At 39.7% G+C, this 23,219-nt stretch overlaps 1 protein-coding gene across 2 annotated transcripts in view; it reads right to left on the reverse strand.

Moving 5' to 3' along the window:
• Window positions 1-23,219, reverse strand: part of GSK3B (glycogen synthase kinase 3 beta) — a 149,529-nt gene that overhangs the window by 37,087 nt on the left and 89,223 nt on the right. For both annotated transcript variants that reach the window (XM_052794811.1, XM_052794812.1), the window contains exons 4-7: window positions 15,019-15,129; window positions 11,937-12,067; window positions 9,995-10,101; window positions 517-614 (exon numbers count right to left, since the gene is read on the reverse strand). In XM_052794811.1, the coding sequence (XP_052650771.1) occupies window positions 517-614; window positions 9,995-10,101; window positions 11,937-12,067; window positions 15,019-15,129 (447 nt within the window). The remainder of the gene's footprint in view (window positions 1-516; window positions 615-9,994; window positions 10,102-11,936; window positions 12,068-15,018; window positions 15,130-23,219) is intronic.

A 23,219-nucleotide genomic window follows, 5' to 3' on the forward strand; every position in this document is an offset into this window, starting at 1 on the left:
ACCTTTGCCCTACATTTTCTGATTCTCCATCTGCAAAAAGGAGTGCCCTTTCTCACCTTTCACCTCAAAGAGCTGGAAGGAAGGAAGAAGAGAAGAAGGCTACATATGTGAAGAATCTGGCACAAGGAAATTTAATAACACTGTTTTCAAAGCCAAGTACTAATTGCATGCAACAAAGGAAAAAGAGCCAGATTCTTAAAGAATAAAAATCACACATTAATAAATATTGGCTCAGTATGTAAGCGCTATTTCCATGCACACTGAAAGTGCAATCGTTTAAGAGAGAAAAACCCCATATAATTAAAAGATGATATATCATTATGCATGACTGCAAGGGGAGCAAATAAAGATCATGAAGCTCTCAAAAAAGCATGAGAAGTGTTTTCAAACATGGTTTACATGCAACACCCTGTACAATGGTGACAGAATATATATGTTGACAAGTTTATAACAATGCATGTTTTCATGCTGATTCCCAAGAATAATGCAGTCAGAACAAGATTTAAAATTCCATACCTTGATTATTTCCACCAACTGATCCACACCACTGTCACCTGGAAAGATTGGTTGTCCTAGTAACAGTTCAGCCAATACACAGCCTGCTGACCACACATCTAAAAAAGGGAAAGTGGAGTACAGGGAAAGGTATCAGTAAAAGGTATGTATTAGGCCATTTATATAACCCAGCAATTTTAAGCTACTTACTTTATTCTTTGCCATGTTTAATAGCAGATATAACGCAGCTAAATATAAAAAACATTCCTCTCCTAAATGTTAATCTAGAAAACACAGATACCTGGCATAAAGCAATGGCGGGCAGTCTTAGAAGTCAAACCATGAGACAATGAGAACTGGAAAATAATGTTAAACGCCATAATATATTGACATAAAAACTTATACATATAGGGAAAAGACCTGAGAACATTCTGAAAATTAAGAATTTCCCAAAACCCTCTGTTATTTTTAAATTACATTGATCATGAACTATGCATAAGTATCATCCACTACAACAGCTGATGATGTTTTTACTGTTTCTGAAGGTTGAATAGACTCAATTTTTCATCCATATATTGAAATGATATATACACTAGCAGATGAACCAGTACTGCAAGTATTACTTGTATCCTGCAGTACATGATGATTAAGGGATCTGGGAGATAGCCTCGCTAACTCAGCCACATCAAGACCTAATCTTTATCCCAATTCCATTTGCAAACTTGGCTGGATAACAGAACTGCAAGTCATAGATCAGGTCAACAGCATCCATAGAAGCAGCCATCAACTAATTTTCATACATATACCAAAAGCCAGAAGTAGTCACTAGCAGGTACTCCTCTACATGAAGAAAATTTTCATAACCTATTACAGGTATATCTTCTTACATATACATAGGACAATTAAATACTACAACAGCAACTTAAGAATGTATCTAAGTGTACTACAGAATATATAATTTTATTTTTGAAACAGTTAATTTGAATGAAAAATATAATTAAGCAAATGCAGTAAACACTGCATAGCAGATGTTTGTGAGAATCTGTTGTAACTGCACACTGAATACTGAAGTTTAAGCTGCTCAACACCGTAAAAGTATCGCACCTAGATATAGATAACTGCTTCTCAACTAAAAAAAAAAAAAAAAAAAAATTGAATATTAGGTTTTCTAGAAAGTCATCATTTGTTCAATGTACATCTGAAACCTTACACTAAAATCTAACCTCAAACAATCAGCAGGGGAAGATCTGTAAAGCCTACAATCTTGTAACGCCCCAAAAGGGAGAAGAACAAACCCAGTCCCCCCCACCCATCTTTCTTTGAACTCTCACCTACTTTTACAAGCTAACCTTTCCCCCCTCGCCCCCGAAATAACAGTACCATCACCACAACTGAAACCCCAGAGAATTTCCCTCCTGCGGTCTGTTCCAACTACACTATGACAGGGATCCTTATTCCCCTAGTGTATTTAAACTATGCCATTAGGGAGCAGGATACACAAAACACTGTCAGTTACGGCTAAAGGTCTGTGTAAGGAAAATGTCTCTGACAGTTCTCTAAACAGTCTATTACCACTGTGTCACAACCACTACAGACAGATGCAAAAAATAATCAAAAAAAAAAAAACCAACAAAAACTTTCAGGAATTCAAGACTGAAAACAAAATAATCTGCAAGTTAGACTCTTCCTTCCCCCATTTCTAAATGAAAGACAGAGGGGCTACGCAAAAATACTTCACCCTCTTCTCAAGAAAGATATGGTTCAATTGGAACATATGGTAGACAAAAAGCACTGCTCATTACTGCAGCTTTCAAAATCATTCACCTCTAAGTCAAATGCATGCATTTTTACATAATGCCTTAGTACAAACATTGCATCAGGGTTTATCCTAAAAAGTAACTACTTGCAATACAAACAGCAACCAGAAATAATCCAAAGTTTGAGTCTTGATTTTCAACAACCAAACATACCAGGTTATGCTTTTTGATCTTTTAGTCGTATTTCATAAAAGCTGATATGGCCACCAAGGTGCTAAGATCTCTTTTGGCAACAAATGAAGGAGGCATCACGTAAAGAACATTTAATTGCATCCAACTGCTAAACAATGTGTCTCTCTGATAGCTCCTGCTGTTGGGGCAACGCATACAACAAAAAGATGACGCAAAGAATCACTTTTTATGTCAACGCATGCATGCTGGGTTTATAGGGAATTACACAACAGTTCAACAGATAGTATAGATTTCTTCAGAAGTAGTGAAGAAACAGATTGAATATACTAAGCAGTCAGAGTACTGTAACTTAAAAGTCTATTTAAAGGCACCTTAAAGGGTTTTGAAAAAGCTGAGTCCTTCACACGGAGTATACAAACCAAGCAGTACTCCAAAGCTATAATCATTATTTACAACTTCAATCCTTATTTTGCACTGAAAAAGAAACAATATATGGGAAGGAAAAGTATTTGACAGAACATACGAAAACCCAAAGCTGACATGAGAGAAAGGCAGCATTCACAACTCACTTCCTTTTAGAATTTTGAAACTACGCTAGCATGACTTTTTTTTTTTTTTTTTTTTTCTTCAAATTAGACTGTGGCTTTTAAAAACTATTTTAAATAACCTTCTGGACTGGCTGCTCTGTGAAGTTAGCTTTGTGCTGTTTTATCCTTTCCCAGTCTCCCTAAATGCCTTTGCACTCCACCAGCCGATTTCAGACAAGTCTGAAAGGCAGAAGTCTCGAATCCATTACAGAAGTTTTGTAAAAAACAGTGGGGAGAGCATGCATCAGTGTTGCTGCTGAGGAGAGGAGGGCTCAGTTCCTGCGGAACACGCCGGGCTTGTCCCCACCGTGCCAAACTGCAGCAGCAAACAAGTCGAAGGACGTGCAGGTCCTTGCTCAAGCAAGGAGGCCAAGCAGAAACAGCAGAGGGTACATGAGAAAGCTGAGAGCATCGCAGGGGGAGAGAGGGGAAAAAGAAAGGATGTAGGCCATGAGGAAATAGCTGGGGGAGTCTGAGGAATACCTGCTGTATTCATGATGGGTTTAATCCATCAAACATCCAACAAATCTATTGGAAATCTATGTAGGTGTTCCTCATGCATTGAAATCTTCCAAATCGGGTGATTTAATGCCTTGTTAAAAGCCTATTTAATTTTCCTTGCTAACACTTTAAACACACACTGAAATAAGATACAGGCATTCCAAAATCCCCAACTTTTTTCCAGGAGTGTAATTTCACTGACTTCCAAATTAGGACTTGGGCAATGTTCCCTGGGCAAGGAAGTGAACAAACCCTTGAAGCATCCTCAACAGAAGCCAAAGAGCAGAGGCTAACTTCAGCAGATCCAAGCAGGGACAGCAACAAAACACAAATTACATAGGTGTTTATACAACTCTGGTGAGCAACCTAGAACAAGGAAGAAACTTGGAAATTTCAGGTCTGCTGAAACTTGATGGAATTTATGCCATCGACTTTAACTGGACAAAAATTTGGCTCTGGCATAGTTTGCCTTTTATTTCCCCTCCCTTTGAATCTGGCATTTAAAAATTTCTCTTCCAAATTTGGATGGTAACATTTTTCTCAAGCCTGAAGTAAACAATGTACTAAATTCTATCTTTAACGACATGTTACTTAAGAGAAGTGATAAGGTAGTTAATACCAGTTTTTGATAGCTTCTTCCCAGATCCTTTTCTGCCTTAGCAGAGTTACAGCTAACTATTATAGGTTAATAATCTTTCAGAGCAAGCTTGCAGTGTAACTACCTGCTCCCATGGGTAGAGAAGCATTTTCTGAACTATTTCTTTTTAATATGTGCAATTTAATTAAGGAAAAAATACGACTATCATTCACATGCTTTAAACTAGTTAATAAACAAGATAAGAGAGCGCCTTAACAGAGAATAAGTCAACAAATCATCCTCATGCTGAACTAGTTGGGACAATGTGAAATTTTAGGAGAAAATACTGAAAGCTATTAATTTTAAGTAGAAGAAAGTAGGCAAGGCTACTTTCTTCATACCTTCAGTGAAATGTAGTCTAAACAATATGGACAGTAAATGCAACTGCCAGCCAAAAGCAACCTTCGAATAAGCTTATTTCGGATAGCTTTCACACATTATAATAGTAGCTAATGCCATATCTTTTGTAGGTTGAAGAATACAGACAAATACCATTATCACAGGAACTACCTGCACTAATTTAAGCACACAAAAATTCATATAGCCTCTTATATGACAAATCTGTTCTTAAATTAATTTAAGTTTCTATTACTTTACTGATCTTCACAGTTGTTAGGTGGACATTAACTCGTCTAATAATATCACCTGTATGATTCCCTTGCTTTTGAATGCCATTCCAGCATTAGAGAAGGTAAGAAAAGCAGAATTTCTCTTTAGTTCAGGAAGAGGCATCTGGCAGGACAATCTGCAAAATCCACTCCTTAGCTTTAATTCTACACATGGGCAATGGCCATTCCCAGTTGTCTGCAACAGAATACCCTGTCTGCAAATTTTGTTTTTGTGATCTCAAACTCTGCCTTTCCAAGCTGAGAAGCTGGCCCTCTTCTTCACGGCACAAGCACCGTTCATCATATTATGCTCCAGATCCTCTAACTTGTTATTTGGAGGACATGAAGGGGGTGGGGGGGGGTGGGGGAGAGTTGAGCCTGCTCTCATCCATTTAGTACAAATTAAGAACTTTCCTTTATCTGACACTATGGGGCACATTTACCTTTCTACGTTTTTTTCAGCCCCTCATCTGTTCATCTTTGCCTCACTATCCCTTGACCTTGATGGACTATCTCCATCTTGGAGGTGACTTGAAGTTGCTGGTCTAGAAACTGTGGAAACAAACTAGCAGGGAAGAAACCAGGAATGAGAAAAGCAGCCCTAAGAAGTCATAAAATCAGCAGCTTCTACATGCCAAATGCCAGAGCCCAAAGTGCTTTTCATTGCTGCTTGTTTGGAACAATTTTTGGGATGTCAGAATGAGACCAAAATTCTGGATTACGGGCACACATGCTACATTGGTGCAAGTTTTGCACATCAAGCCACAGCAGAACCACAGATTATAGAGACAGAATAAGGCTAAACCTGAAAACATCAGGAAAGCCATGCTTGTTCCAGTATTTGGAACAAAAGCTAAACGCACGTATCTCTATTCTTCTGCAATGTCGAGATGAAACTACAATGACAGGTGATAGAATAGTTCAGTAAATTCATGCATGTGCTTATTTTCAGCATTGGAAGTTGCCATCCAAGACACAAAGGCAAATACTTTTCACTGTTTGGCAACAGGTTTGGGGGACACACCTTGTGATGGTTCTTCCCCAAGAAACTCTGAGACAGCCCGACTACGCACGCCTCCAGAGGAGCTTCTGCTCCAGACTGCTGTGGTGAAATACTCTCTCGCTCTCTCTCAGCTCTTACTAGGGGAGTGAATGAATAACTTCATGATACTTATTTTTGGACACCCCAAGAGAAGCCAGTAATACAGCCACACTGATCAATCTTTCCCTGCCAGTGGCTATAAATGTTCCTTCTGGGACACTCTCAACTCCTGCCAGCACAGTGACAGAGAAAACGCGCCGAGACCAGCAGATCCTTGTTATCCAGAAGCACCGCCACGTCCTGGCAAGCCCTTTATTGCCCCATCACCTAACCCAGTAAAAAAAAAAAAAAAAAAAAAAAAAAAAAAGAGCATTTTATGGGGATAAAGCTTAACTGCACAGCTTCTTTTTATACAAGAGGATCATGTGGCAACAGAAACACCTGCACTAACCCCTGCTTCAGCACCTATGTTTGTCCTAGGATGTTGTAGGGGAATGTGGGCAGCCATTCCACGGTTTTTCAGCAGGCAGCAGCACCCATATGACCAGTGCAGCCAGCAGCACGCCAGCAACAGACTCTGGGATGGTGTTAACGCACACAGACCTGCAAGGAAGAAGCCTCAGCCAAAACACCTGTCAAGGGATAGCTAAAGGGCTTGGTTTGAAAAAAACCAGAAAAATCAAAAAAACCAAAACCAAAAGAACAACCCCAACCCAACCAAAAGCACCCTCCTGCAAACCCGCTGCGGGAACAAAACTACATGCCATCCCCAGCAAGCCTTAGGGACATGCACACACTTGCAGAATTCATAACCAAAGGTGCACGAAGGCCCAAACTGTACAAGCTATGAAAGCACACAAGTGACATGAATGCTTGTGCCCGACCACTGAAAAAACCCATAAAGTTGTACACAGGCAGACAACAGAGCTATTAGGGGCCTGGATTTGTAGCTATTTGGCAACAGGGATTATTTAAAAACTTGGAATAGGTAATTTCCCAGGTCACTATTTTAACAATAGTCCCAAGTCTGCTGGATGACACACACAGAGGCATTAACTGCAGTAAATGTGTTTTGATACTACTCTTACTATCATATATATTTAAATACAGCTCTAATGCAGTACTTTACAAAAGCGCAACAAACTACCCCCGGCTATGAGTTATTTTTAAAGGGACCTTTAGGGTTAGAATTTAAGTCATGCACTTTGATGAAATAATCAAGATCCTAAAAGTTAAAAGCCAGTTTACAGTTGTGACTTTCAGGATGAAAAGACACATCCTGGAACCAACTTTAGTTTCCGCTACATTGAAGAGCAAATAATGTTATAAGGAAAAATTCATGTGTTAAAAGACAACCTAGACAAAGCCAGACAGCCTAACACAACTCCTGGTTACAGTGCTAAACAGGATGACTAACTACTGAAATGGTCATGATGCAGGCCAGCTGTACTGTCAGTCTTGGGCCACCACAATGTCACCACCTAGGCTTAAAAAGCCCTTGTTGCTCAGAAATACTTCCAATAATTACTATATTGCAGCATTTTACAATCATAAGGCCTGCAGTAACGTTAGCAAACAACAAAAACCTTAGAAAAACAGCTGGATGCCTCACAGATGACGTACAAAAAAGTTCTACTTAGAACACATTTTGGCTTCATATTCCTCACTGATTTTATTTTTAACCTAGTTTTAAGATAGGATATTTAAACAGAAGAGTCAAGATCCCTACTTTCCACGTAAGCTCAGTTTTTGTTACCCCCCCCCCCCCCCACAAGTTGATATATAGAGAAAAAACTATGTAGCAGGAAAAGGCTGTTGTGCTAACAATTCAGAAGAAAAGAAGAACTAGAACACACGCACATGTCCACATAAAAAGTTTAAAATGCAGTATTACAATACTGAGGAATTTCACAGTTCCCTATACGTTGAGCTATGGATAAAGTACCGATAATTAAATACTCCTTCCTCTCCCTCTCTTTTAAAGAAACCTACCTGTGCTTGTTGGTTGGTGTACAGATAATGGTGGTTGTGTTTGGATGAGCAATCCTATGTGAAATAGGGAAGAGTTCTCACTAAGCGCTCTTGCTGCCTATCTAGCAAGAACTAAGGAAAATCCTGGTGTTTACCACCACTGGAAGCAGCCGCATCACAAAACTAAACCCCTAGAACTTCTAACATATTGCAGAACACTGGGAAACAGCCGTAAGTCTGTAAAGGCATTTTATTACTTCTCAGCTCCCAAATGCAAAGATTCTGTTAAGAAGGAAGTGGAGAGAGGACAGGATAGGAAGGAATATTTGCTGAACTTCATTTTCAAGCTATTCTGTGCAAGTTTCAGAGAAGGGTCTTGGGGGAAGAGTTTTTTGGGGGGGAGGCACTAGAAAGTCTGAACAACAACTGAAATTCATGATGGTTTTGGCAAGTGGAAAATGGACTCCTCACTCTAGAATGATTAGAACTATTTTAGAGACCAGCAGATAAGAAAACAAAAATGGAAAGAGCAACTTTAAAAAGGGTCTGCAAAAAAGTGCAAGATTACAGTCATTATACAGTTGGAGCAAGAGACATTTTACAGGCTTATCTATAAAGCAGTCTCTTCTGGTGACACCTAAAATATTTGTTTTATGCAGTTATCCTCTGAAACAAGTTGTCTCAGTGCAGTCTGATAATGCAGCTGAGCCTATCTATCAGCTCTCAGCTGGGAAAAAGATGTCAACTGGGATCAGCCGCCTTCCTCTCACTCATGAGCTCCCACCACTGTGCTTTTGCCTGGGCTCTGCTGCTTATGGGACTACACAGTAATGCTGACTCAACTCACTAGAGTAGCAGAAAGTTAACCTAACCAAACATCTATTGTCAGTTGAAGTTGAATTGGCATATTAAACAGTCAACCGGGAGAGCTATGGTATCCAGGGCAAGAAAGAGTAGGGCTGGGGCTGCCACTTTTGGCAGCAGCCAACCGTTAAATAAGTTCTGCCCTTTTATCTTTATTGGGCCATTACTTTCCGCAGAGTTCTTATGGTTCTGCCTCTTTTTTCTACTGGGGAGATATGCAAGTGTTGCTACAATACACGCTGAAGAATAACCAATGGAAAAAAAAAAAATAGTGAGAGCAGGTAACTCTTCAGGAACACTTCTTTTTTCAAAGAACTGCAGAGTTGCAACGAGCCAGCCAGCCATTGAATTTAACACTAGTTAGAACATACTAACTTTAAACATACTTTAACTGGCTATAAACATATTCTGCCAAGACTTGATCATGATCTCCAAATCCTTTTGAACATATTAAACCTTGCCTAAGTGACTCAAGTCCATAAGCAAGGTGAAAGCTTAGCAAAATATTGGGGAACCTGAGAGCCAAATCTCATCTCTCTAGCACTAGCACTCGGAGCCCAGAGAATATCTTGACTAAAAAAATGAAGAAGTTACCCACAACCAACCAACAGATTGCTGTTCATATTTATGATTTTTTTCATTTTGCTGTTCATTTTTAGGACTCCACTGTAAGAAAACCCAGCTGTTCCCTGTCCTCTGCCAAAATCTCCCGCTTCCCTAACATTTCCATGACACAGCTACGTGCCAGGTATTAGAAAGACGTCTTTGTGTTCAAAATTAATGACTAAAGGACAGCAAAAGTTAACAGAATAAGTCCAATCAGAAAGACTGTTGCACACAATATATTAAAACTGTCAAGAGAGTTTAAAGCCAATCATTACGCTACATTTTCCCTCCCACTAAATCTCTTTACGAAAAGCCAAGTTACAGAATTATTTGTGTCTAAATCACAGCATAACAGAAGCAGTAGTTGGTATTTCTACAGTCATTCTTTACAGTTATTTTAAGTCATCAAAATGATTTTCTGGCTTGAGATCTCATACCTACTTTTAAACTAAATGGCAAAATCACCTGGATTTTTTTTGTTCGAAATCAAATTTCTCCCCACACATTAAGAAAGCCCCTTTCCTAATGTAATCGACACTGAAATCTCAAAAGGTATAGAAATCACAGCCGCCATCTATAAAAATGTGTGTATTTTGTTAAGAAGTGGTATCTGACCATTTACAATGAAATTCTGCCTCTGGGGACTATATCCAAGTATCTGGAAACGTTTATACTTAACTACAGAATAAAGATTCAGGCAGTTGGTACAGATTTCAACAAACACACATACATACCTATACTGGAGGTATAATCGGTGGCTCCAAAGATCAACTCTGGTGCCCTGTAGTACCGAGAGCAGATGTATGAAACATTAGGTTCTCCACGAACCAGCTGTTTTGCACTGAAAAGGAAACAAAATAATAATCTTTCAGTAATGAGTAGTTTTACAATACTGCAGTGTAGACCAACATTAAGCTTTGGCACTCTTCACCCACCCCCAATTCCTAACTTCTAAAGTACCATGTTATTTTAAGCTGATGCAAGCCACAGACTCAATTTACCATGAAATCACTCCAATCCATCAAGCAGCTACCTTATACTGGACATAGTAAAGGAAATTCAGACTACAATCTAGGTCATAAATAGGGTCAGATTTTTGGCTGGCAGTTGTCTTTTGCCAGGTACAAAGGTTTGTTTACAATGAAAAAGAGGACAGAATACGGTTCAGTCAAATGTAGTTACTTTTTAAGGTTCAAAAGCTCTGGATACTCACCAGAATTGAGAGGTTTGTTTTGGGGGGTTTTTTGGGTTGTTTTTTTTTTTTTTTTTTAATTTCCATCAGAATATTCTGGCTCTTTGCTGTTTAAGGGAGTATGGTCTAAGGCAAAAGGTGTATGAGGAGACAAAGGAAAAAAACCTTTGCCATTGTAGTCACTTGTTAATGGTCCACAATTAATATGAAACCTTCATTTATACTGCAGCCACAAAGGATCTAACCTACAGTATTGCCCCAACCACTACCTTTGGAAGAATCAAAGAAAATAAAGGGACACGAGAGCACATTACTCTTGGAACATGAGACTATGAACGTATACTTCTTTCTTAATTAACACCAAGTGTTAGATGGAAAGGAGCTGGAAGACAAAACCGCCCTTTCAGAAATACGGCATTCAACTAAGCAGCACCAAACCCAGCAGAGTGGCAAGCCAGCCAAATCCAACGTCCAACCTTCCAGACACTCTTCTCAGCCTTCACGGAAGAAGGACTCCCACCACCCATTTAGCCTTTTTAAAAAGTCTCAGTTTTCTGTTTTCTATATAAAAAATACAATTAACAAATAAAAAGAAAGTACCACCTTCTTATGCATTGTTACTTTTGAGTTTCAGTGTGATTCCCATTTTGCTCCAACACTGGTGAGGTAGAGCTGAGGAGGAGATTCCCGAGCCACCAGGCATGACGATGCACTGCTTGAATAACCACCATCTGACATTCCCACTCGCTACGGGCAAGCAAATTTAGCAACAGCAGCTTCCGTGACCTCTCACACATATGCCCTAACTATTTTAGTCTGCAAAGCTATAGCGCTATCTAAAGACTCAACTTTCCTGGAGAGAAATCTGTCTCCTGTCTCAGTGTGGATTCCCAGAATTTCTGTATCAGTTCTCAGATGGGGGCTGGACTCTAAAGGTGATTCACTTGAACAGATACTGGAAATAAATGCGCCACTGGAAACTAGGATACGGACGTCCACTATCTTGAGAGCTTCAATTAGATGTGTTGCTTCTGATCTCGAGCCTCTACGGTATGTGAAATATTAAGTGAATTGGTGCATATACATGTGGACTAATAAAGTGTGGCATCAGCCTTTTTGGGTTGCTATGCCACTGCGCCTGTCCTCTCTTCCCTAAACACATCTCACCCTAATATTTGGTTGTATTTTTCCACGGTGCAGTATTTTCCCTATGTGACAGCGTGTTTATTTTATTTTTCTAATACCTGCATAAATAACAGGCTTGAACTTTAATTCCCTCCCTCCTGATATCCTTTTCCAGCTCTTTTTCCCCCCCCTCTCATATGAACTCATTTTAAGAGGAAAACAGAGTATCAATAATTTCTCTTTCAAAACTACAAATGAAGACCTTCTGAGGAACACAGAGGATTTCTTCGCAAAGTTGCACCCAGGTTCACTTTGAAGGAAGCTCTTTTCGCCAGGTTTCAGGCCACAGATGCACTTACCTTCCGAAGTCGCAGAGTTTTAGAACAGCTGTATCAGGGTCCAGCAAGAGGTTCTGTGGTTTTATATCCCGGTGGCAGATCCCAAAGGAATGGATATAGGCTAAACTCCGGAACAGCTGATACATGTACAACTGGAACACAGAAACATTGCATAAGGCGTGCTTTCCCAGTCAAAACAGGGTAAACAATTAATTTAGCACAAACTCTTAGAAGAACAACAAAATCACTGAAAAAAGACCCTACTGAATGCACATTAGTGCTATGAAGATGGGCAAGGTACTCGCATCCTTCCACACCCACCTTTTGCCACATACCCACACATGCAGTTCAAATTTGTTCATTTATCCATTCAAAAATGAGCACAATTCCAGAAGAAAATAATTGTGCTAGCTTTCCAACATTTATAAATAATGGTAGTCATAAAAAACATACACAAAATAAAGGTGTTTCAGTTTGCTTTATCAATCAGCCTCTTCATAGAAATGAAGTATTCCAGGTTATTAAAAAAACCAAAACCCTCTAAACAACCTGCCCCCCAAAACCCTAAAGAAGACTCTTTAGTTGATGAAGTTACGAACAACATACTAAATGTTGCCCAAGGACTATGGTAGTGCCTCAGCCTGTCACTTGAATTAATCTCCCAGTTTCTCTTGGTGAGGGGACAGACTCATTTTAATTTCAAATCTCTGGGCAAAAAGGCAGAGAAAAACAACTGTTCAGAATAATTTTATGCAAGGCACAGCAAACAAGTATGCTGAGGGAGAGTTTTCTCTGCCTCTTTTCCAAGACTGGCTAACCCCCTTTGCAAGGAGGAATACAGCAAGGGGAGACATTACGAAGCCAAGAGCTTCACAGGGCAAGATTACAGGGCAAGGGGAGGATGTCCAGCTGCTGGAACTACACGCTGTCGGCTATGGAGAATAAAGAGCTGCTGGATACAATTAGGGCTGTATAGCATATACAGTCATAAAGGCATGGGAAGCCCTGTTTCAAGGTTGCCAGGTTGTTATCTTTGTTGTGTCCCCCACAAGGTTCCTCTTAAAATCAAGCTACAGGCAGGACATTGTACTGAAGATGCACCTCCACGCTTTCCTTTTCTAAGCACATTCTCCACAAGTTCACCTTTAACGGTCTGTAAAACTGGGTGCAACTGCTAGATGTTGATATCAGGTCATATTTGCCTCACTTTCACCACTATCTTTGTCTTTCCACTTTCTCTATCCCTCGTTTTTTGTTGTTCATTTAGCAGGGAAAGTAGGAGCAGGAGGAGAATTGCTTGAATTTTGGCTCTAGGTCTTTAGTTTTCATGTTTGTTTCTGAAAACCACAACCCTGCACAAAGAAAAGCAAACAAACATGTTTTCTGAATTGCCTGTTCTAGACACGTTAACTCTGTATTGTGCAAGTGTATTGCAAAATAATGCAAAAGATTGCTCTAACTTGAGGAGTCAAGTCAACACATGCAGGATTTCGAAAGTATGCCTTTCATCTCCACACAGCAAACCCAAAACATCCAAGAATTTCTTACAGCATGTTAGAAGATACAAATAAGAATTAGCAGAAAGATTACTAGAAAAGCTTCCCTGCAGTTCTTTAACAGTTTCTTTGTTACCCAGGGAAGAGCAGCTCTCTGCCTGCCTAGGTATCAATCAGAAGTGAATAAATAGGTCTGATCCAATTTTTGTGTAGCCAAGATGTCTGGAAAATTGCAAAAGCTTTAATGACATCAAGGTAACACGATCTTTTTAAATACAGGATTGTGAGAAAGGCTTCGCTTGCCAGAAAAATAAGAACAGCCTTCCAGGCTACCTGCAACGGGAAGTCCCAAGCAAGATGAAAGAGTTGAAGCAGAATTTTCTCTCAAAGTGTAAGTAAGGACAATTTTTCCCAAATTCCCATAATGAAGAGCAATTAGGGCAAGAGTACTGACAAAAGATATATAAACGATTTATCAAAAGTTAAGCTAACAGATTTGGGGGAGCATCTAACCTGAAGACATGCTGTTCCACCAACAGACCAAACAGAGTGACCGTGCAGTAGAAATTGTTACTACTGGATGATAAAGTTATGTGCTTTCTTAAAAACAGGCACCAGCGCTGACTATTGTGGAGACATGCCATTTACAATTTATGCATATACAGTTATGGCACAACACTTCATTATTGGAATAATTACTATTTATAGCTTTCACCTTTGTAACTTTCATCTTCTTTCAATCAAATTGAAGTTTTTTCTTAAGCCCATTCTCATGTTAAGCATTACACTTTTAAAGAGGAGTCTGGAGAAATCAATATGTATCGGGAATATTTGTTGCTAATTTCCATTTAATGTTACCTGGGCACCACGTTAACAAGTTAATGCCATGTGAAAACATGATCATTCACTAGCGTGTGGATTGTGGTCACCGCAATATATGAAAGGGAACTACAAGACCCAGATGGATCCCACGTTTGACCAAAAAAAAAAAAAAAAAAGGAAATTTTATTCATTTTAACCACTTTGTAAAAGACGACAAAAAGACACAGACAACTTAAGTGAGGTTTTGAGGCTACAACGTGCATAAAAGCATCTTACCCCAGGTAGCTCTTCAAGACAAGAGCCAATGAGCTCCAAGTGGGGACAAAAATATGCCTTTCATGCCCGTAACAGAAGCACGTGAACTCTTATTCATACGCCAGGAAAAGGGGAAGATAACAGATAAGAGAACATTATTCTTCCTGACATCCTCTTTCAGTTCCTGACCTTTGTACTATTGTGTCATCATCACCTCAGGAAACCGAAGCTGCTCATCTGGCTGGTGTCAGTGTCTACCTAAGCGGCTTCAAAAACAAAACACTCCCCCAACACTCAGTCTCCCTCACCCACTCCAAGATTTTTGTAAAGCGAGAAATCAGGAGTGCTTGCTTTAAGCCTCTATTCTTCCTTCGCTGTAACAAATAGTCATTCTTTTTTTTTTTTTCCTTGCCTCAAGGTGTACATGCTCCTAAAAATTTCAGAAAACTAATCATGTCAGAAAAGAGGTATCCATAGAGTCTATTCCTATAATATCCTTCTTCATCTAACCATATCTATCAGTTACCTACCTTGACATAAATCATAGGGAGTGTCTGTTTGGCCCGACTATAATGTCTGGCAACTCTGTATACTGTTTCAGGAACATAGTCCAGCACCAAGTTGAGGTACACCTCATCTTTCTGAAAGAGAATAGAGAAGAAGAAAAAAAAAAAAATCAGCAATAGATTTGAAGCATAAAGTACAACTAAAGCATTCAGAGAAGCCAACAGGATGAGAAAGTTGCGGACATTTTAAGTACACATCTTTAGTAGAAGGATGAAGTGCTGCCCAACTGTCTTTCCTTTAGGCTTTGCACTTGTGCACTAATATTTAAGTCAAACTTATGTTTAAGGTCACGTTAATTAATATGGTCCCCAACATAAGGCATTTTCTGATTATAAATGGGGACAAGGATGTAATTGTTCTACCCAGTCAATATTTTCATTAGGAGATATTTCAAGGTGACATATGCATCATTATTTGAAGCAGTCTATTAACTCATTAGTCCCTTACCTGCCAAAACCCAAGAAGTCCAAATTTAAAAGTCCCAAGCTCACCCCCCAACAACTACACATCAAAAAAAGTTTAAAAACCCTGCATCTTTTAGAAATGGTACTTTGATCTTACTGAATTCCTAACTATTAAGGAATTAGTAATACATATTAACCATTCGTAGACAGTAAGCCAGTGTTAACGTTTGTAACCATTCTGTTCACATGCATTTTGATGTCCCAGTTATCTCCAACTTAAACATATGAACTTATTCATGGCAAAACAGAACAAGCTAAAACCAAAGACTCAAGTATTGCTTTTAATATCTAGGATCAGGTTAGAGGTCTGTGTGAACATAACACAGAGACAACAAAAGTAGCTTTATAATAAGATACTTTGTTACAGAATATATTAGCAAAGGAAAGAAGGAACAAAGAGGAATTAAATGACAAGGTACTATAATCACATAGTGCCTAACTGTGGAACTGAGAATTTTCAGCAGTAAAACAGGTCTTTAAAAGTCTTCTGATATTTTAATGCAGTCTCTGCGCAAATCCTATCAGGACTGTGAATACATTTAATGTTGGGGGTAGGGTTATAATTAACTATATCAACCTGAAAAATTATTTTTGAAAGCTAGGTGGATTACCCAGAAGTTACCTCTCCTGCGGTTGCTGTATTAACAGCTAGATCTTTCTGTAGAGAAAGACAATACATAAAGACTTTACGTGGATGGAAACAGTACAGAACTCCCAGGTCTTCAACTGGAGTCCCTTGTCAGCAGCTCCACTGGCTAGGTATTTTAATACTCAAACCCAAACCTCATTTAGCTATCGCAATTTAATAACATTACTGTGACTTAACATGTCACTTCAAGCACAGAGTGTGGTGTGTTACTCTCACAGTGCTCTCTTTTCCTTACCTGCCTCTGTCCTGCCTCAGCAAAGAACAGCAGTCTCCAATGAGTAAAGAAATAGTACATGGTAACACACACAGAAATACACACCTTGAATACACAATACGCAAAGAACTGCTGGGTTTGTGTGTTGTTAGAAACTCAGAATTCAAGATCTCTGTTCACCATTACTTGAAAATAAATGCTTGTATTTTCAGGACATTTTAATAGCTCTTACCAAGATCTCCTAATAGGCCAAGTCATCTTGCAAGGCCCTGCCCACATCACTCTTCCCTACAAAAAGATGCTCTTTTTTAATATCATTGCTTAAATGACAGTGGTAGTAACACCAGCACTAAGCAAATGCCAATGGCCCAGTAACTTGTATCTGCTCTTATGGTACTTCTGCAACATAGACAAGGAGCAGCAGCCTCCGAAACCCTGCCTACGCTGATGGCTCTCCCAGTGCCACCCCAGGAACTAGGTAACAACATGAAGGAACCTGGATACCAGGCTGGAGAACAAACTTTTTGAAATGGATGAGGAGGGACAAGTACCAGCAGTGCAGAGGAAATACGAGACCACTCTGGAACTCCATGGATATGCAAATGTATGCAAGAAAACGATGTACTTGTATTTTAGCACTTTCCCTTCTGCAACAAGAGAAGTTCTTATTTCCCTGACTCTCACTTCAAGCCAACAAAAATCCACCACCACCTCTTCTTAGGTCAGAGCTTTCAAGGTGTTAATTATAAAATACAGAAGTTAAATGTCCTGAAAAATCAAAGTTAACTTATGCCTGTTAAGGCAACCTGTACGCCAAGAGAAAACAGTCTCATGAGTATGAATTTTTTGATTCAGTGGAGATAGAACCTGATGAATATGCTGAATGCTTGCCTCTTGGAGGATGGGAAAGTCTTATTGGTAACAAGTCACTGCACAGAGTATTCTCTTACTGAGGTTGATTACTTTCATTCAAGGATTCATGTTCCAGGTATCAAAAGAATTTACATGAGAGAATAGAGACAGAAAAAAATGAGTAGAAATGGAATTATAGTGATTGCATTATCCTCTCATAGTACAAGTAAAAGGAGACATATAAAACAGTAATATATATGATCATTAAACTGTGTCTAAGCTACTTCACAACAGCAAGTTTTGAGAATTACAGAACTCTATAGTTCATACCACCTTTTCTTCACTTTTCTCTCCTCCATTTTTATTGTTATTTTATTTTCTGTTGGAAATGGGATTAATTCAATGGCATGACATAACACAAGCACAAAAAACCTCAAGGCACCTGAATCGGAGAGATGGAGGTTTTACACTCACCCACCAATGCTTATGAATTTTGACGCTATCCACAGTACTTGAACAAACAACATGGGGTTTGCGTGGTATTGCTCCTGTGTAAACACATATCACACATCACCTAGAACACGAAAGCACACGAATACCTTTCCCCCAGCCAACGAACAAGTTTTGATGTACCATTTGATGTACCCACAACTTTAATATGCAACTATAAAGGCAAGGCTTATGGTGTTGGCTGTATAAGTAGCTGCATATTCCACTCCTACCACAAGCAACTGACACTTCAGAAGTGCTCTAAATGACTACTTTCATGAATTAAAGATGATTCAAGTGTTCTGACCTACCTCCTCCTGATGTCACCTGGCGCAAATCTGATAAACACTCAGAATACGGTTTTCAAGAGCCCTCACCCTTCTCTGTGAGCATGAACTGGATGAAAATAACATCCAAGTTACCTGGATTCCCCTGAACAAGATTCAGGACAAGCTAGAAAGCAGTCATGGCCTGACAAGCTCTGAGGATGATGTAACCTGGTTTGCCTACCTCATGCATTCCTCCTAAACACATATTTTTCCAGTGACCCAGATGTATTGCAATAGGAAACAGGGTTAGCTCAAAGAGCTTGCCAAATGAGGGCAACTGCTTGAGGATCAAGCGGGAGGATCAAGGCTTATCTTTCCATTACAGGAAGCCTTTTTCAAACCTCACCACATATTCCACACATGACTTGTTTGCGCACTGCTGTTTCAAAATTACTGGGCTGGGAACAAACCAAGGTAACCTAACTGTCAGGAGCACTTCTAAAATGCCTCTACAGAGAGCAGAAAGTCCAGAGGAGACTGCATCACATAAATGACAGAAAGCAAACACAAGATGTCATTAAATAACTCACTTCTTATAGACCTTAGGATTGAATAGATCATTAGCTTTCCTCAGCAGGTCAAATGATAATGTGCATCCATGTTCTCCTGTGCTTGTTGCTAAGGTTATGACCATGTACTCTTGAAAATAAAATAAAATAAAGGTGGGGGGCTGGGGGGGAAAGAGAGAGAGAGGAAAAGAAAAAGGTGGGGGAAGCCAGACCCTGAAATACAGGATCAGTGTATTTCATTAGGATTTTGACTTTAGCAATGCGGCTCATGTATCTGCAATTGCCTCAAATGTTAGAAGCTGCTTTTTGTCACCTGGCAGATAAATCCTCAGTTGACAAACACTGCTCTGAAGCAAGCCACAAGCAAAATAAAAGACTGCTTTGCCATTAAACTGCTCTGCACCTCTCAAGAACGGACAATTCAGGCACCACTTCACTTTGGTTGGGAATGCTTCATGTAAGTAAGTACTAATACAGACTATGCCATAATAAGAGGCATGAGAAAGACTAGGACACAAGAGCCAAAACATTCTAGCAACTTAATTTTTTTCTTTGTATCAGAAATTGGAGATAAACCAGGCTGCAAGTACAACTACTCTAGCACATGAGCATTACACATTATGTGGCTGAAGACTGAGCGAAATTGAAAACATCACCCTACTGACACAAGAAAGGCTGCATGGAGGTCTCAAACTCCGCTTTTAACTCTTCCCTCCTCCTAAGTAATCTGTTTTAAGCACCATCCAGTTGAGCTTAACTGTGGCCAACATAAAGCAACAGCTATTGAATTCAAAGATTTACTCTTCTGTATTGTTACTTGCAGGGAAAATACAAATATCCCTTCTCTATCATCCTCCCCCGCCTCAACAAACCCCAGATTAATCCTGAGTGATTTCTACCAGCTTTCATTAATTTTTTTCATATATCACACACACTATATTTACAACGTGCATGTATAAACTGCAATCAACATTAGTCAGTCACAGTCCAAGTATTTCCCCTATTTACCACCAACACGATGATAGAAGCCAAGGAGGTCATACATGCCAAATGCCAGACTGAGGGCAAAAGGGAAAAAAATAAAAAAAAATCACAGGGCGTACTCTGAAGAATATGTCAGCACCTAGTAAGATGCTAGAAGTTCTCCTGCGCTGTCAGTCCCACCTGGAATCTAAGGAATCTAGGACAAAAAGGTTAAGAAGCTATTCCGGGTACTCATTCTTCTAGGATGACTAAATTTACTGGTCAGCATTTGGAAAAAGTGATGAACATGCTCATTTAAATTTTCATCTCCTGGCAGATCAGTGACAGTGCAGTGGTGGTTCTGGTGTGGTTTGCAGGTGGTTTTTTGCTTTTGTACTTTTTCTTTTTTTAATCCCGTATCATTTAATTGAGCTAGTTTTCAGATGGACTCCACATGATGAGCTGTATGAGTGTAACTGAGAGGAAATACAGGAGTTTCTTTAACTTTGCATTTGGAGAAATAAATGTGGAACTGCACTCTGAAGAAACTCACTTTACCTGCCTATTCAAGCTAAAAGCACATACATACATAAGCAATAAACATAAAATTAAGGAATATGCCTCCAGAATGCACTTCTCCTTATTGGAATTATCCCAAAGCATCAGTAGTGGGGCTATATGAGGTAAATAAGCCAGTCAGTTTACTCAAGGGGATCACGTTTTCTTTACCTTATGACAGCACCCCACGGATGATGTTTCAGAGGTAGGTGCTACACACAGAGCTGTTACTGACAGGATGGCAGCTACGCAAGGGTTCTGTCAAAAAGCACTGAGGGAGTTGGAAAGCAAGAAAATGGATTTTAGCATTTCACGTGGATTATGCCTTCTTTCAGAGTGTGTTATTTAAACACCAGACTGTCAGCATGAGGCAAGATATGCCCTTCACCCTGGCTTAGCCATCTAGATTTAGACAACATAAAAGGTTCAAAGTCACACAGTTTTTGCCCTAGATTCAAAAAAAGGTTATTTTACTTTTACTTAAAGCTACAACCAGCATGCACTTTATACACGCTTATCAAGCGCCACGAGTGACCCACCTTCCTTCTCTTATCTTGAAGGCTGACATAGTACCTTAAAGATACAAAGACTTTGGACCTGCTTCCAAAGACAAAGTGAGAATTTGCAGCCTTCCTCCTCTAACTACTGAGTAGCCATGATACACTGGAAAAATTTGAAAAAGTAAAAAATATTGTAGTTGACCTTATTTGTATGAAGGAATGGTGACATCCAGTGGCCACATGTGCCTGTTTTTACTTGCTGTTTACAACCACATCCATTTCAAAACAGAGCTGTGGCTGCCACCAAAGTAAAGGAACCGTAAGCCTAGAGGTATAGTTGCAGTTTCACACAGGTAACTCCAGGGGGGTAAGAGCAGTTGAAGACTCAACTCCAGTGTTCGGAAAGATACCAATACTTTGTATTAGTACTGCAAGTGTTGGGCAAAATATCTCCTTTCCAATCCCCTCACTGTTCATGACTGAGTTTGAGAGCCAAGATCTGTCCCAAGACTTCTGTTCCTACACCTACTTGTCAAAACTTACCAAATTGTTCTGTAATGCTCATTACTCTTCAGCGTAACACAGTCTGATGTTGGTAGGAACTGCCAACTGGGTCAGCTGTGATGGTAAGTTAAGGGCAGAAGTCAAGCCTCCCAATATAGATCAGACTTAAGAACTCTCCTGGGTCTTGTTCTAAGACAATTGGTTTGCATTGTCTACCTTTGATCGTTGAAAGAGTCTAGGTTATTAGGTGATTCCGCTAAGCCTTTCCCCTTCATATATATTAAAAAAAAAAAAAAAAAGACATCTTCTGTCATAGTTTCCCCCTCTAAAGAGAAACTATAGTAAAGAAAAAGGTCACTCATGAAGAGAATTTGGGTATGCCTGCCAATTCTTGTTTATTTTATGCCCTGTAAAGTCCTTAAGCTTTTAGCCTACTTCCAAGGAGAAATATTTCTATGAAGTTGGAAACAGCCACCCAACATCTAAAAGGTGGGATTGATTTGTGATCTTTGACACAGGTGATCTGTGGATATTTGAACCACAGCTCCCAAGCAGGGACTGTGCCGTAAGCTGGATGGAAGATGGCTGGAAGATGAAAATTAACAGACAATGTTGGGATGACTTGGCTGTCCTGCACACCTTACCATAAAAGCGAAAAGCAGAATCTTTGGAGATTCACTGTTTTCTTGCCTGTACGCTACCTTCCAGACCAAGTGGAAATTTCTGAATTGGGATATATCCATGACAGCATACTAGGCAAGATAATACACAATAATCATTCAAACTATATGCCTGCCTCAAGACAAACAATACAAGCTGCTTTCCATCCAACACGGCAAGATGAGAGCAGTAGCTAGAGCTGGTAGAGAAATGACTTGGGAACAGAAGAGTGACTAACCAGATGTATTGGACGCTTCACTGGTCTCAAGACAAATCACGGAGCTTCCCATTTCCACTGCATGCATCTACCGCACTGAGGATCTAGCTACTGCTGCCTACTCCACCCTTGCAAAGCCCTACTGCAGGCAGACAAAACTGCTGTTTCTATTAACACAACCTACTCAAAACCAGACACTGCTTATAACTACAACTAAGGAAATTCCCAGCATGTTGCGAGCCCTAACAGCAGTAACTGATAATGATTATCTGATGACTGGTGCCCTTTTTGAAATGAGCTTGGCAGGCCTCAGGCAAGGACTACAGAGATACCAACATCACAAAACTCCTCATAATTGGCATTAATTGCTCCTTTGTTGACAGCACAGCAGATCTGCCAAGGATTAAATGGATCGTCGTGACTAAATTCATCTCTAGTGATAGCCCTTCAGCACATTACTAGACTGGTGCAAAACATTCACATAGGCTCTGTCAATTCAAAGCTGGGCTCAAGGCTCTGTTAATTGAACTTTTTGTGCAAGATTTTTTTTTTTTAAAACAAATTCAATTAAGAAACCAAATGGTTCAACTACAAGTACTCCATTTTAACAGGGAACAGAACGGATGGTCCTCATGTGAGGACTCATCTGTACACTCCCACAAGAAAGGATGGTGATGTTCATGCCTCTTTGAAGGTAGAAGATATATCTCTTCCTAACAGGGATATGAACCTGGAGAAACACCAACCATTCAGCAAAGCCCAAACTTGCAAATCAGCCAGTTGCTCCCTTCTTCCAAATTTCTTCATTGCAGTTTAATACACTGCTGCCAAAGGGCACATGAGGTAGCGCACAGCAGCTTATAGATGCAGCTCAACATTTATCTCCTGCACATTTATTTTAAACCTCAGTCTACGTCTATGGGAGTAAATTTCCATCCTGAGTCTGCATGGACTTTTGGCTGCATGCCCTTACAGCTATGGCTAAGTAAGACTAGAAATCAATTAGAGCGTGCAGAAGGGCCAGCTCAGCCTCCAAAAAAGAGTCAGCACATTGCCTATTAGTGATCTCTCTGTGCTTCCATATATGCTTTCTTTGACCCCTCTGAATACCAAGCCACCTTAAAGGGGGGGGGGGGAGTTACGCAACCAAAGATGCAATTACTCAACAAAAACTGTATTTACTTTACTTTCATATGATTTGATGCAGGAACAAATCTCTCCAGTGACTTCTCTTCCTCTTTTGGGCACGGGTATGG

Source organism: Harpia harpyja, chromosome 8 (genome assembly GCF_026419915.1).
Source record: "Harpia harpyja isolate bHarHar1 chromosome 8, bHarHar1 primary haplotype, whole genome shotgun sequence".
Taxonomy (NCBI): domain Eukaryota; kingdom Metazoa; phylum Chordata; class Aves; order Accipitriformes; family Accipitridae; genus Harpia; species Harpia harpyja.